This window comes from Halichoeres trimaculatus, unplaced genomic scaffold, assembly GCF_033239565.1.
Source record: "Halichoeres trimaculatus isolate MK-OKI-2021-1 unplaced genomic scaffold, fHalTri1.1 fHalTri1_scaffold_6, whole genome shotgun sequence".
NCBI classification, from domain to species: domain Eukaryota; kingdom Metazoa; phylum Chordata; class Actinopteri; order Labriformes; family Labridae; genus Halichoeres; species Halichoeres trimaculatus.
Genome location: NW_027437184.1, coordinates 30,896,139 through 30,911,454, shown reverse-complemented (window position 1 = coordinate 30,911,454; position 15,316 = coordinate 30,896,139). Strand labels below are relative to the sequence as shown.

General features: G+C 42.3%; 1 protein-coding gene across 2 annotated transcripts in view; it reads left to right on the top strand.

Moving 5' to 3' along the window:
* Positions 1-15,316, top strand: part of med13a (mediator complex subunit 13a) — a 145,301-nt gene that overhangs the window by 101,451 nt on the left and 28,534 nt on the right. For both annotated transcript variants that reach the window (XM_074671898.1, XM_074671897.1), the window contains exons 9-11: positions 2,052-2,801; positions 9,016-9,232; positions 15,097-15,127. In XM_074671898.1, the coding sequence (XP_074527999.1) occupies positions 2,052-2,801; positions 9,016-9,232; positions 15,097-15,127 (998 nt within the window). The remainder of the gene's footprint in view (positions 1-2,051; positions 2,802-9,015; positions 9,233-15,096; positions 15,128-15,316) is intronic.

The window sequence follows — 15,316 nt, the reverse complement described above, 5'->3', positions numbered from 1 at the left end:
TTCCCTTCCCACTACGATTATATTTTACTGGGATACAAAAGGGCTTCCTGACATGCTGTAAATGTTGCCTGTAAAGTGTTTGGGGGTCACTGTTACTGTTTGAAACCCCATGACCCAGAGTGACCTCTCACCCTGCATACAGAGCATGAGAAGGCGCAGAGGGGGCAGACACTGGGTCAAAACACATTCATTTCTGATTGTTCAAAACAAGATTTCACCAGGGCACCTTTGTTCTTGATTTCTACCCCTGTACCCAAACTGTTTTGCTCAGTATGGTTGGATTTAGGGCTGCAACTAACAATTATTTAAGTAATCCATTACTCTGACGATTATATTTTCGATTAATTGATGAATCGGAAAAAATGGATGAGAATGAACGATAGTAAAATTCACAAAACCAAATTGTTATTTTAGTTGATGATTGTTGTTTGCTAAAAGACAAAGAAACAACATATTTGAACTGACCAGCTGCTTCATTCAGATTAGATCAGATTAAGAATTTAGTGGGCCAAAAAGGCAAATAAATAAAAATGTGTCCTCTACCTTTTCACCTGCAGGTCAAACAGTTCACCCCCTCTGCCCTACCACTATCTGTAGCAGCTACCACTAATGCTAACCGTAGACTGTATAAAACATGGACAAAGCACCTGCGACGTCACCCGTCTGTTTCTGAAAACATGAAATGAAGCCTATCCTCGGACGCTGGCTGTGAGTTTTTCTCTGAGCAGCTACCGGACGGTCACGTGACCTGAGCTGTGCCTTTGATTGGAAAATCAAACAATCCTAATAACTTCTACAATGCAGAGATAGAAAAAAAAAATCACTCACCGTACAATGGGTGCTGATAGTGAAATCATCTTAACCCAAGCTGTGTTTTGAACCATGCTGTAAATAAGTTTTTTAATGCTGTAAAAGTCTGTTTTAATGGCTGGGTGTGTATGTGGCTTCCAGTCTTTCTGCAGCCAACCCCAAGTGGATTCTTGACAAACAGCGACTTTTAGCACTTCAGCATAGGCTTCATTTTTACTGACCGGATGTTGCCCCTTGATACTAACAGGGAGACGATCTGATAAAAAGACTGAACTTCTAAAAGACATACCATTCATTTCACAACATAGGAGTGTATGTTGGATTTTGTAGCTGTGTGCTTATACTCAGCATGAAATACTCCCAAACTCTGACATTTTTTGAACGAACAGCTTTCTCCGGCTCTGCCATTATTCGCATGTTTACTAGTTTCCCTCACCTGCCGGCTCAACTTCTCCTCCTCCACGCTGGTCTGTTTACATGTGATGCATACATCCCCGCAGCCCAGATTATCTAGGTGGCGGTAATGCACCTTCAGCTAGTTGCCAACCGCTAAATAATCCAACAAAAACGAAGAAGACAAATTAAATTGGCATAAAGGCATCTCTGATGGAAAAATGTTGTTGATGCTTATACTAATAGATTTTTAGCAATTTTATCAATTCGTCATTGCAGCCCTGGTTAGGTATAGTAAATAGCTCTCGTGCTGCCAGATCTGTAGAGGCGATCCAAACAGATAGTAGATCAGCGTTTGATTACACTGCACCTTGGCTGTGATCAGGTGAGGTGGTTTCAAACCAGATGTTCTTATCTGAATGCCAACAGATGCCAAAGACCGAGGTGAAGCCTGCTATCTCATGTTCTAATCATCCTCATTTGCACCAGAATTACATGTTTTCTCTTTTCTCTTGACAGAACTGAGATTGTTGTAAATCAGTTTTTCTTTCATGAGATGATTTTTGTTTCCAGTCAGAAAGCTGCGGTTTACACTCTGTTGGCATGTCTGTTAATTGTTTTGAAGTGAATCAGCTGGGTGTTTCAGGTTCGTTACAAGAAGCAGATAAAAGGATTTACAGGGAATTTCACATAAGCTGCGCAAAATCTCTGCATCATGGAAATTGATATTAAGTTGCAGCCTCTCGTGGTTTGACAGAATCTCTCTGCCTCTTCTCTCCGCACTGTTCAGCTTTGTGTCAGCCATGCCTCATAGCCTCACCTCGCCTTATTTGTTTTCCTACCCGCAGGTACAAATCAGTGAAGCAGCGAACAGGCAGCACCCCAGGCCAAGCTCAGTCTGCAGGCCAGCCCTCTCAGCCTCCCACCAAGCACAAAGCCGGGGGAGAGAAGCCGGAGAAAGGTGACAAGCAGCAGAAAAGACCTCAGACGCCCTTCCATCACCGCAGCCTGACCTGTGACGACGCTTCAATAGAGACCGAGACAACAGCCGGGCAGAGGCTGGCCATGAGAGGCCAGGATGGAGGAAGATTCACAAGTATTCGATCAACAGACGTGTCCGCCATTCAGAAAGCCCCGCAGCTCCACGCTGGAGGGGTCAACCCTGGGCCGTCAGAACAAGCCAACTCCCCACAACCCCCACCACTTAGCCCTCACCTCTGTGAGCGAAATGAGGAGTCAGGAGAGGGCATGAAGAACCCTTCAACCCCCCACAGCCAACACTTCTACCAGCCTCCCCCTGAGCCCTGCCTGGTTGGGGGGAAGGGTGGCGGCGAGGATCCTGGAGGGCAAGAGGGTCTCAGTCAGCACTTCCACCCCCATCACTGCCACCCCGGAGGTTCCTCCTACTCTGAGCCTCCTGAGCCCACCGTTTACGTAGGGAACGCAGTCAACCTGGAGGAAGACGGCTCGCACACACCGTGGCGATTATTCAACCTCCCACGCAGGAAAGAAGCAGAGCTGCCGACGCCGCTGCTGCCGGGGGACAAACTGAGGGACGAGGCCATGGCATCACAGGACAACCTGGTGTCAGTGACAGAGTGAGTGACAGCTGTCGGTTAACAGCCACTAATCAAACGAAGGCAAACGTAGCACTTGGATAAACACATGCAAAGGTCCAAATAACAAAACACACATTCACTGCAAATGAAAGATTTAAAAAAGAAACTCGCCAAAAGGAAATGGATCTAAATCTAAATCTAAAAAAGTACAAACCCAAAGAAATAAACGTGACAAAAAAAAGCTGTAAATCCACATATGACAGAGGAAATGCTCCAAGGCTTTGGGTGTGCTCAGTGTAACAGTCGCTCACTTATTAAAGAGGGGCCTCGGTCTGCCTGCGGCGCTGTGGATAGAGATGTTTCAAAACTAATGTAGAGGTTTTAGAAAATTTCTCACACACAGTCCTCAAAACTTAAGATAATTCTTTATTGATGCTCAGAGTAAGTTCGGTCAACCCCCCTGCAAATACAGACATGCACTGCACTCAGAAACCAGCATCACTAAAAGTACTCCTTTGTTTGCCACCCCACCCTTCATCTCCCTTATCTCAATATAATGCAGTATTTGAAGTCAGTAGAGCATGTTAAAAAAAAAAAAACTCTCCATTGTAAGATCCATGTACATGCGAAAGGTAAGTTCCTGAATATACAAGAGCCTAAATGTTGTTAAAGAGGGGTATTATGTGGGTTTTTTTTATTGTTTTTTTTTCTCTGGTGCCCCCAAGAAAAAGAAGAAAAATCCCTTTCTCCCTCTAACTGGTGTTTTGGAAAACCATTATTTTAGCTTCTGAAGTGTTTTATTTGCTTTCTCTTTAAGGCTCCCTGCCCCACTAACCCTCTTCCCTCTGATTGGCCAGTCCTCTGGAGGCTTCCAGTCAGGGACAGAGCTATAGATAGATCTTGGTGTTTGAGGCCTGCCCCTCCAACATGTCATGAAGTAGTCAGTAGATCCTTATGTGATGATCTTATCATCTCAAGGAGTCTCGTTAAGATCTCATGAAGATCTGGTGCTATCAGTTTACAGACAGATTCAGGGATTTCTACAACATATGAATATGTCGCCGTTTGACAATCTGCACATTTTGTACGAACATCTAACATTGAAATCAGAAATCAGGAATACTTTATTGATCCCTGAGGGGAAATAACATTTCACTCCCTTCCAAACATAAGGACACACCATAGTCACGTAAACATGGACCTAAGTATCCCGCTTGCATTTGGTTTATTTGCTCAAACGGAAAGAATTTAAACTTTGTTTACACCTCATTATGAAAGAAAAGTGCCAATCTGAATGGACATTTAATCGGTTTCACAGGGGTGGAATATTCCTTTTCCCAAACCGATTGAGGAATCATGTATCCACTCAAATGGAAAGTTGTCATGGTGCGTTGTGACATGGAAATACAGGAAATGAGAGAACCTTGGAGCTGCTAGTGTGCCCAGCACCCCATTATAATAGATATGGAATAAAAACACTATTGTTGTGACTTTATATCCATGTTTGTAATGAGGCAAAGCATTATAGCCCCTATTTATATAGAAAATCACATGTGGTTCATGCCAAAACTATGAATTACTCAGTAATTCAGTCTCCTCTCCAGCCTACAAAATGTTGAGACTGCCAGTTGCAATTTCTGCTTGAGACTGTTGCAGAAGAACTTTGTGCTCTTAGTGTAGAGTGAACATTCAGTCCACCAAAGCAAAGAAAATGATGGAGAGTAGAGTTTTCTGATCACGTAATTTGAGGGCATTTTTCGAGATTAAGAAAAAAAAACATTTGAAAACTTTAAAGTTATAGTTTATCTGGCAATTTCTGTCAGGAACAGAAAATCTTAAGGGCCCAGACTTGGCGCTGACTAACATCTTTTTAAATGAAGATTCCTTAAAGCCCTGTTTCCACCAAGCAGTCCGGTTTAGATCAGTACATTTTGGTACAAATTGGCTCGGTTAAGCTTGGTACTGTTTGTGTTTCCACAGCCAACTGTGCCCCCTCGTGGTAGGTGACGTGTAAGCTGGATGCTGATAGCCGCATCAGTTAAATGATAGCGTGACACCATAGCAGCGCAACACAGTGTACCCCGCTAATAAATCCAACAAAGAAGAAAAATGAGACACAGTAAACAAAGTGTTTCAGAAAAGACTGTGCTGTGTACCACAAGGAAAATTACAGCCGCTGTTGGAAGGTTAGTGACGATTGTTTCGGCCAATCAACAGTCTGTATTTGCTTCACCTTCTGGGATTGGATTGGTTTGGTCTGGCACCCCTATGGAAGGGTCCCAAAAAGTGGGACAGCTCGTCTCGGTTACTTGGGGATCTGTCCCGGGATTAGTCAGTGGAAACGCTGTAAAATGCAGAGACAAACAGAACTTAACTACTTAGTGGAAACGTGGCTTTAAATGCACTAACCTAGATTCAGAAGTTAAAACAACATTTTGTTTTTAGAAAGTGGGCGAGTTGTCTTACTTTGAGCCATTCAACAAAAGTAACATGTTTGTTTTATTCAACAACCTCTTGATAATAATGAGCTACTCTTCTAAGTTGTTGCTTTAGTGTGGCTTTTGAAAGTGATGATAAGAAAAAAAGGTGTTGAGACATTGCAAACAACCAGAAAACCAGGAAAAGAGGAATTGATCTGAAAGAGTGATGATGCTAAACCCACCTTTCCTCCTCTCACATTCCCTCGCTCAGATCCCCCTCCTCACTCCTCCTTCCTCATTCCTCTGTGTCAAAATGTTCGCTACAGCGCTTAGCTGCACACAGCATGTTAATCTCTTGCTATGTGCCCTTTTGACATCATACATCACCAATGTGCAGGGCCAGCATCGATTCCTCGATACACACACAAACACACACACATGCACACACCAGAGCTGGGGGAGAGTGATGGTAGGGTTAGATAAAGATAAAACCCTCAGCTCTTGTAATACAGCTGAAGCTAAAAGAAATACTGTCTGCCAGCGGTCAACTTGGCAGGCACAGGAGAGAGACTGGAAGGAGCGGCTTGTGAGGAGGAGAATCACGGATTGAGGAAGGAGGGGTTGTGCGGTGTGAAGGCGGGCAGAGTGACCAGCAGGCCGTAGGGTGGACGTAGCAGGAATTAGCAGCGGCGGGGTTACGCAATCCCAAGGGGCCAGCCGCCTGGACGGGCTATTCTAGTGAGCTGTAATCCTCCGGGCCACAGCTCTGAATGGCGGCTAATCTCTGGCCCAGGCCACTGCACACCATCACCTCACATCAGAGCCGGACAGGCATGACGAGAGCACAGAAGTACAGAGAAATATAGGAGGCAGTGAGGGGATAACACATGAGTTGGGTCAGTCCCTCCCACCCTGCTGAGCGGCGGTCGTTTTTTTCCTCTCTGCTCTGTTACATACATGGAACAAGTAGGCCACAGTCGTAGTCACATAAGAGATTCTGATGTCCCAGTAACAAGTGATGAATGTGTCTGTCTGAAAGTGTGTGAGCCAGCACGTCTCCATAAATCTGCTAGAAATGTAATTGTCTGACAACAAACATGATGCATCCACTTCTGCTGCATGACAGCTGTCAGGATAGTTTGCAATCGCTGCCATTTCTGTTTCTGCAGATAAATATGGCAGCAACTCTGACATATGATATCAGGCAGCATCAGGCCAAAACTGAGCTGTTGAGGAAATGTAGATGTTAGTTTTCTGATGCTCTGCTGGCACACACACAAAACTCTCCTTTGTATAATCTGATCAGAGTGCTCTTTTGATGAGATGAGATTGTAACACACTCTTTGAGTGAACAAAGTATTTTTCTGATGCCTGTGAAGTGAATCTCTTATGGTTGTCAAGTTAGGCAGCAGAAAAAAGCAAAAAAAAAAGCAATAAAACAAATGTATTTTTCTCTGTGACATGCCCTGTGTTGCAAATGAAAATACAGGCACTTTATTTGTTGTTCAGATATTTTGTAAGTTAGACTAAAAACATCGACTCCAACATTCTTAAAGAGAGGGTATTCTGTTTTCCCATGTTTTAAACATGAGTATAAAGTAACAATGCTGGATGTTCAGACTCAATGTGTGCAGATTTTCAAACCTTTACATATTCATATGTTGTAGTAATCCCTGAATTTATCAGGGACCTGACCATAACGGTTCTATAAAGCCGCGTTTCCACCAAGCAGTCCGGGTCGGTGCATCTCGGTACGGTGCGCTTTTAGCGGCGTTTCCACTGACTCATCCTGGGACGGATCCCTAAAACCCGAGATGAGCTGTCCCACTTTTTTGGGACCCTTTCATATGGGTGCCAGACTGAACTGATCCGCTCTCGGGAGGTGGAGCAACACACTGCAGATGGTTGATTGGTCAAAAGAATCGTCACTTACCCCGACAGCGGCTGCATTTCTCCTTGCGGCTCACAGACTTCTCTGAAACAAAGCTTGATAGCACTTTGTAACAGAGTTACATGAAAATCACAGAGAGGAAGAAATGCTTCATGTCTTCCATCCGTGCTCTTTGTTTACAGTGCCGCGTTTTCTTCTTTGTTGGATTTATTAGCGGGGTAAGCTGCTACGGCGTCGCGCTATTGTTTACCAGCTGCGGCTTCCGGCATCTGGCTTACACGCCGCCCACCACGAGAGGGCACAGTTTGCTGTGGAAACACAAACGGGATCAGACTTAACTGTCCCAAACCGTCCCAAACCGTACTGAACCGACCTGGACTGCTTGGTGGAAACGCAGCTTTAATAACACAAGATGTTCACAGGATCCTCACAAAGCTTGCTAAAATGATAGACGGAGGATGGGCCTCAAACACAAAGGTCTGCCCTTAGCAGGCTTCAAAAAGATCAACAAGAAGGGGGTTTGGAGAGCAGGGAGCCTTAAAGAGACAGCAGCCACAGCTAAGTGTTTTAGATGGAGGCTGGAATGAGAGTTTTCTAGAACACCGAGATCATGTACAGTGACTACAGGGGCCCTAAAGGGACAGAATAGTACTCAAAAAAAATGTCTCTTTAACTTTCAGAGACACCTGGGATGAACCCAAATAGTTTGAGTTTTTTAAAGATTTTGATTGGACTTGTTTGTACCTCAGCTGGTAGATAAAGGACTGCAAATTAAACTATAAGTTACACCAGATATTAATGGGTCAATCTGCTCAACCGCCCTGAAATTTTAACATTCTCATGCAAAAGCTCGCTGACATGGTGAGCAAGTTATTTTGCACAACCCTACGCTTTCAGTGAGCCATCTAGAGGACATATTCAGCCACAGTAAACAGTGAAGTTGAGACATACTGTGAAAAATGAGGATACACACACCTGAAAGCTCCTTCTTCTTACGCCCATCTGCAGCGTACAGCTGACATTATCTGCATTGATTTTTGTGCATGTTTACACACAGGTAGCACATTTGAAGCAATACAATACCAATGATGGCTAACGGTATCAGTCCTCAGCGGTACCAATTTCTGGTAATTTTGCATGCGTTTATATGGAAATATATATTAACTTGTTTTACAATAAAATCTCAAAGTTTTTTTAATTCAACATATTTATTTTTCAGTATATAACCTAGCAATGCTGTGTTCATGTCTAGCATGGAAGATGTCTACTCTTCCACTCTCTCAGTCACAAGGATGCATTAATCAGAATCAGAATCAGAAGTGCTTTGTTAATCCCCGGGGGAAGTTGCTCTTTTGTCTCAGTTACTCCTTCAAAAAGTTGAAAAAAGAGAGAGCAAAAAAGGAATTAGAAGATTTGAGAAATAATTACAAAATATACCAATATAAGAAGTTATAGAATTAAAGATGTAATAAAGTACAAGAAGTGGAAAAAATATAACTGTACACTTGAAATTGAATATAACTATGAAATATAAGTATGATCATTGCTTAGAATATGATATGAGAAAAAAGGAGTATAAGATATAAATATTGCACATTTACCTAATTATGAAAATTACACAGCAGGTAGTTATTGCTTAAAAACAGTGAGTCCAGAGTGAAACTAAGAGACACTCGGAGTGAGGAGTTATACAGTCTGATGGCCACAGGCAGGAATGATTTGCTGTAGCACTCGGTGGTGCACCTGTGGAATCAGTCTCTCACTGACTGTAGGTACCAAAATATGGTACCGTTTCATTTAACATGAATCAGTACTCTGTACTATTTCCTACTGTTACACGGGATGTCACATCATACATCCTGCTCTGTGATTCTGTACATGCACACTCAGTGGTGTGAATGCCATAACCCAGTCCTCACACCTCGCCTCCTCCTCTCCTCAGGGTGATGTCCACGTCAAAATGTCCTCTGAAGGTGTCTGAAGAACGCGTCCAGATGTATCGGGCCAGGAGGAACCAGTATCTGTCTGCTGCCATAACCGACGGAGACCACGAGCCGGAGGTGGACCCTTACGCCTTCGAGGAGGGGGACGTCAAATTCACGTTTTCCAACAAGAAGGATAAATCAGGAGGGGAGCGCGAGCCGGGGAAGAAACATAAGGTGAGAGAAGTGCAGATATGGGTCATGTGAAAATGTTACGCCATGCTTCAGTCATTATACTTTGTCCTACATTAACTTAATGTTGTACACATGAAATAAAAAACAGGTTTTGCAACCTGTTTCCATAACAACAACCTGCAGTAGCTCTCTAATTTGGCAAACATTACCTAACTGTCAAACATCAAGCTGCAGTTCCCACGAAATATCCTCCACACCAGGCCTTTGCAAAGTGACATGCATCTTATTTTAACAGTCTCTGGTCTTTTATCAGACTCCACATTCAATACTCTTCTTCACTAAAGCGGTGAAATTTAAAACTTTTTAAGGTGTAATCTTAATATTGAATCTGAACAGTGACAGACATGCTTCATGTTTGTGAGGAAATCCCGGTCAAACTAGCTCAAGATTAAATGCAGTGTTCTTTATTTAGTGAGAGATCATGTCACAGGATACGTGGGCATCATGATTCAGCTCAGATTAATCACCCTGGAGTGTTTTTAGTGGTGGGATATTTATACAGCTCTCCTGCCACTTGTAATGCTGCTGCTTCATCTCATAAATTCAACTTCTTTATTTAACGTGACACCCCGACATTTCTCTATCGTGACTAGTTGACCTGAAAACAGCCAGAACTCGCCCTGGAAATAAGCCACGCACGGTGCCTTTTCCAAGTTGGCTGCTTTCGAGCTTTCCCTCCAGCCACACCCCATTGGATTTATTGCCGTTTGAAAAATGCTCAGTGCCACGCAGCCTCCCTAAAAGGCGGCACAGACAGTAACCACTCCATCCGTCGCTCCTTACTGGTTCCCTGAGGGTAAAAAAAAAAAAGGGAACAAGAGGACTGATTTTAAGATCAGGGAGCAGGCGAGGTAGAAAAATAGGCCATCAGCGGCATCCTCAGCAATCCTGCACTAAAAATAACGTTGTAACTGCTTTCCGTGTACATCCGCTTTCGCTGCCCAAGTCTAACAGAACAGGAAGCTATTCCTGAATCACCATTGTTAGTGGAGCCCAGAGGAACACCAAATAGTCAGCCTGTCCAATTTCCTTTAAGTTGTTTTGTTTTTCCTGTTTGATCGGCCCTCCTCTCCCCACCGTATTCCTCCGCGCTCCCTCTGAGGTTGTTGGCTCCAACTCCAGACAAGGGCCACCTGTTAGCTTGGGATCGCCCCCAGCATCGAAAGGGAGATTCAGTGTGTGTGTGTGTTTTACTGTGTGTATGTGTTGGTTCCTTGGCTGCGTGTCTGCATCAGGCTTCACAGAGCCTGGAGTCTAACCACGGCAACAAACCTAGCTCACTGGACCATTAAGCTTAAAAAGCACACTCAAATATTTTGCTTCTCCTCGGTCCCTGCGGTCTGTGCTGAGAATGTAAGGGTGAAGGAAGCTCTCAGTGGAGTGGAGAGTCCCTGAAGAGCGGTCTGTGCAGTGGAGCTATTCCACTGTCTACTTTATACTGAGTGTGTGGATCCACCATGTGTGTGAGAGGGGGTAACACAGTGTTGGGGACAGTTTTCATGAGCTTTAGCAGGACACCTGACCCTCTACCTGGCTGGTATGAATTTTTAACAGCTTTGGTCACCTGATATGATCTTAAGCTTTATAAAGATATCAATCAATAAAACTTTTTTTGATTATTTTATTTAACCTTACATCAAGGTTACCTTATATCCTGTTAAAAACAACAGGAGTACTTTTATTTGAAAGAAAACAACAAGAAATGGTACAAAATATTAAACGTTTTTGATTTAAATGCCTTAGTGAAGGTCAGATGAAGCAAGCTATATTTTGTCTGCAGCTCTGTGAGTCCTTCCAGAAAGCATCACTGATGTTTTTAATATATTTACTTTTAATATTTTAAACAAGACAGTTAAAGCACCCACAGACTGACCTCAAATGAGCAGATCATGTCCATCAGCAGCCTTTTTCAACTCTCTGTGTCTGCTGGACTGGAGCGCTGAATAAATGCAGATTTCTTGTCGTCAGATAATTCTGCACATGCAGAAAGTAATCTTTTGAATAAAGACAACTAAGGTGAAATTCTGACAAGGGATGGGTACCCACTTAGGTACTTTTATAGGTACCAACCGAACTTTGTTGAAAGTACCGGGAACCAATTCATGTAAAAATCAAAAGGTACCATTACCGCTTTTACTTTAGAGGTCTGCAAATTTCATCACACTTAGGTAATAACGAGACAAAGTATTTTCTTATTTCTTTGAAATTACCCTGAAATTTCATGAGAATTTGGTGAAAATTAGCACATAACTTCTGGCCAGATTCTGTTTTGCAGTGCATCTGTACTCACAGTGTCTACCACAATCAGAAAAGGCCAATTTACAACCTCACTCTTGGTGAATATCATATCTGAAGCCTTCGGCTGTATCATGTAAAACATTTCAGGCCTAATCGTGAAGGTGAATCATTTTGCATGTGATCTCGATTATGCTTATCAACAAACTGGTTACTAAAGGACTTGATGAAATTAAATAACAAACAGCTAACTATCAACTGCTTATTGGGAAATCAAATGATTCACTCAACATTTCAAAGGTAATTATCAGAGGAAACAATGAACCTAACTTCTGTGTTCAAGAACTAAGCAGATATTTATCACCTGCTTCTCTGGAAACAGCAGAAACGTTGGGATACTTCTAAAAACATTTTGTGGTGGGTTGTGATTTAATTTCAAATAAATTATTTGCTAATCGTCACCTTCTTACCTTACAATTTGGAGAAAATTTCAAAGATTCTAGGAAAAACAGTAACCTACCAATTATGACTTGCAACAATAAATTTAGACATAATTTTAAAAAGTTATGAGCTAATTTCAAAGAAATAAGAAAAAAATAATTGTCTAATTATTAACTAAGTATGATAAAATTTGCGGACCTCTAAAGTAAAGTGTTACCAAAATATATATTTCATTATTAAACAAAGTGATATTTTTTTTTACCACATAAACACAAAAAAGTACCGGAAATTGGTATCATTGTCGAGTACTGATACCGATTGCCAGGTACTCAGCATCGGTACCTCATCGTTTTAAATGTGAAAGGTACCCATCCCTAATTCTGACACAGGGTTTGTTAAGTCTAGTTTCCCTTTCTCTGCTTCTCTGCAGATTTAATAGTGAGTAAGCTCAGATTCTGTCTTGATCCTGGTCCAAACATTGTTTTATAGAGAAGCTCTTCATTACACACGATTCACACTCTGAAACCTCTGTCTCCTGCCTTCTGCTGAGAGCAGAGATGGTGTGAACTGTACATGAGCAGCAGCCTATAAACTCTTCAAACCGTAGCGTTGTTGACCTTGCTTCAGACCATGTGACATGTGCTTCAAAGGAGCATCAAACACACCATAACACAGGGCGTGTAAATGTATGACATGTATGTCAGGGCCTGATGAATGCAGAGAGACTGGGGGAAAAGTGATTTGATGCTTTGATGCGAGCAGCCTTGAGATCTTCAACAAGCTTTTGCAATATGTAGAGACTCGACACACACGTTTTCCCACCCAAGGCCAGCTTATTGATAAGGGGTTAAGGCATCATTAGCGCCTATGGATTGTGGCCTGGCTGCAGATTTTGTGCACCGCTGTGGATTGGTCCTTTAAGGGAGACAGATTAAAGTCTGCGTTACTCAGAGAAAAGCCCTGGAGCATAATGAAATCAATGACTGGGACATAACATTCCTGCTCCCCAGCTAGGACTGCTCAGCTCACAGTACGCACAACCCATCAGAACACACACGCACACACACATACACACACACACACACAAGGCCAGTCCTCCCACATATTGATGTCTGGGTTGGAGCCTAAGAGGCTATTCCTTGGATCATGATTTCACTCTGATCCACACTGGAAATCTCATTTGCCACAGCAGAGCCAAACAGACTCTTTTCTTTGTCCCTTTCTTTCCTCTTTTTTCTCTTTATTTTCACAAGTATTAACCTTTTTTTTTTACCTTCTCCGGTTACATTTGCATGGCTCACGTTATTTTCTGTGTTTTTCCATCATCTGCTTTGTAAATTAGCCCGACTCTAGTTCAGTTGAATCGATCTGTATCACTTTTAATCGAAGCTTTGAACTCTGAGGATTTTAAATACTCACATGATAACGGAGTAATGAAACAGACTCCAGTAATTACCTGTTTCAGTTGAATCCCCACACACCTGCACGTCTCCTCTCTGAACACACACTCCTGATTGTGCTGCCTTGCTTGTTTCTGCTCCTTTAAATCCCTTCATCAGCAGCAGTGATCCCAGCGTGTGAGCCTCATGTGGAGGATGCTAAACAGTGACGTAACATTGAAACATGCAGCTCCGCAAATTAACATTCACAGATCTGTTGAACAGCATAAGAAAGCTCATATTTAACCTAATACATGATGTTGTGTAAGATCAGTAGAGAAACTTATCCTTGTATAAACTCCAGGTGACTATATAAATAATGCAGAAGAAGAAATTAAAAGATCAGACACATGCAGAGATAGAAACAGATAAAAGAGTGAGTTTTGAGGACGAGTCAGAGCAGTGATTTTATTAGGGTTGAATAAAACAGACATTGTAATAAGATGCAATTTTCAAATCACAAAGGCTGCAATGAAAATATATATATAAGTACACAGACCTGAAGGGAATATAGTAACCTGTACTTGTTCTTCCTTAAAACCACTAATAGTCAATATGCTGTTTTTTCTGGTGACATAACACAAGTCTACAAGGCTTGAAGTTAAATCAATTTTCTACTGTGATTAAATTAGTTAATAAAGATATGTTATTGTCAAGTTTTTTTCCCAGCTGTGCAGTGATCCCAACTTGAAAGGAGGAGTAAATTGCCCAAAGTAGACTGGCAATTACCCATGAAGCATAAAAAAGGCAGATTCCTCTTAGATTTGTCATTTTATTCTGTTTCAAGGTAAAAACCTTTAAAGTGATACTCCGGGATGGAACAAGTTGGGTCCTATCACAAGGTTTAGGGCAGAAATTACCCCTACAGCAGTGTTTTTGTGCAGCAGCAGCCCAGAGCGCTCGCACCAAACACCCCCTCCCTGCTCCTCTGCCGGTTTCCTCTGCACTCAGACGGGGCCATTTTTTACTTGACCAAAAACCCAAATAAACAGACTCCCACCGAAAAAATCTGATATCGGTCTGCATTCACGCTTTATTTAGAGAATTTTCAGCGCGTTACTTTTCGTCCGTTTATTTGTGTTTTTGGTCAAGTAAAATATGGCCCCGTCTGAGTGCAGAGGAAACCGGCAGAGGAGCAGGGAGCGGGGGGTTGGTGCGTGCGCCCTGGGCTTCTGCTGCACAAAAACACTGCTGTAGGGGTAATTTCTGCCCTAAACCTTGTGATAGGACCCAACTTGTTCCATCCCGGAGTATCACTTTAATCAACAGGTGATCATATATATTTTAAGTCCTCATTTAATTGTTTATCTACATAACTGCACGGGAATCGAATGCAGAAGACAAATGTCCTTCTCAAAAAATTGCAATCCCAAGATTGGTCAAAAAAATTGCAACTAGATCATTTTCCAAAATTGTTCAGCTTTTATTCATTGTACATTGAGGGAGTCCCGGTGAAGACAGCAGCTAGAAAGTTTCACATCTTTTCTCAACAAACACAATGTTCCATGACAAATAAAATTTGATGTTGAAATTTTTAAAAAGGTTCAGTCAAAACAAACCTCCTAGAAACAACACATTTTCTTCCCTTTTACTTTCATATTGTGAGAAACGTTCACCCTTTACCTGCTCGTTCTGGATTTGAAGTATGAGCTTTAAATCATGGCGTCTCTTGTGCGTTTGTGCTGTTTTGTCTGAGTGTAACTTTCTGAACTTCTCTGTGTATCCTTACAGGGTGAAGATGGAGGAGCGGGGCCGTCGGATGGTGAGGAGCTTCTTTATTTCCTCACTTTGATTTTTCTTTTATTACTTTGTTTCTGTGACTAAAACTATTAGAGTCACACCGGCAGCCTTGGCAGAGCTGCACAATGCTGGTGTTTATTCACATCCAGAGAGAAAGCATACCAACACATAAACCATAAATATAATTTCAATTCAGTCTTAATTAAAAGAA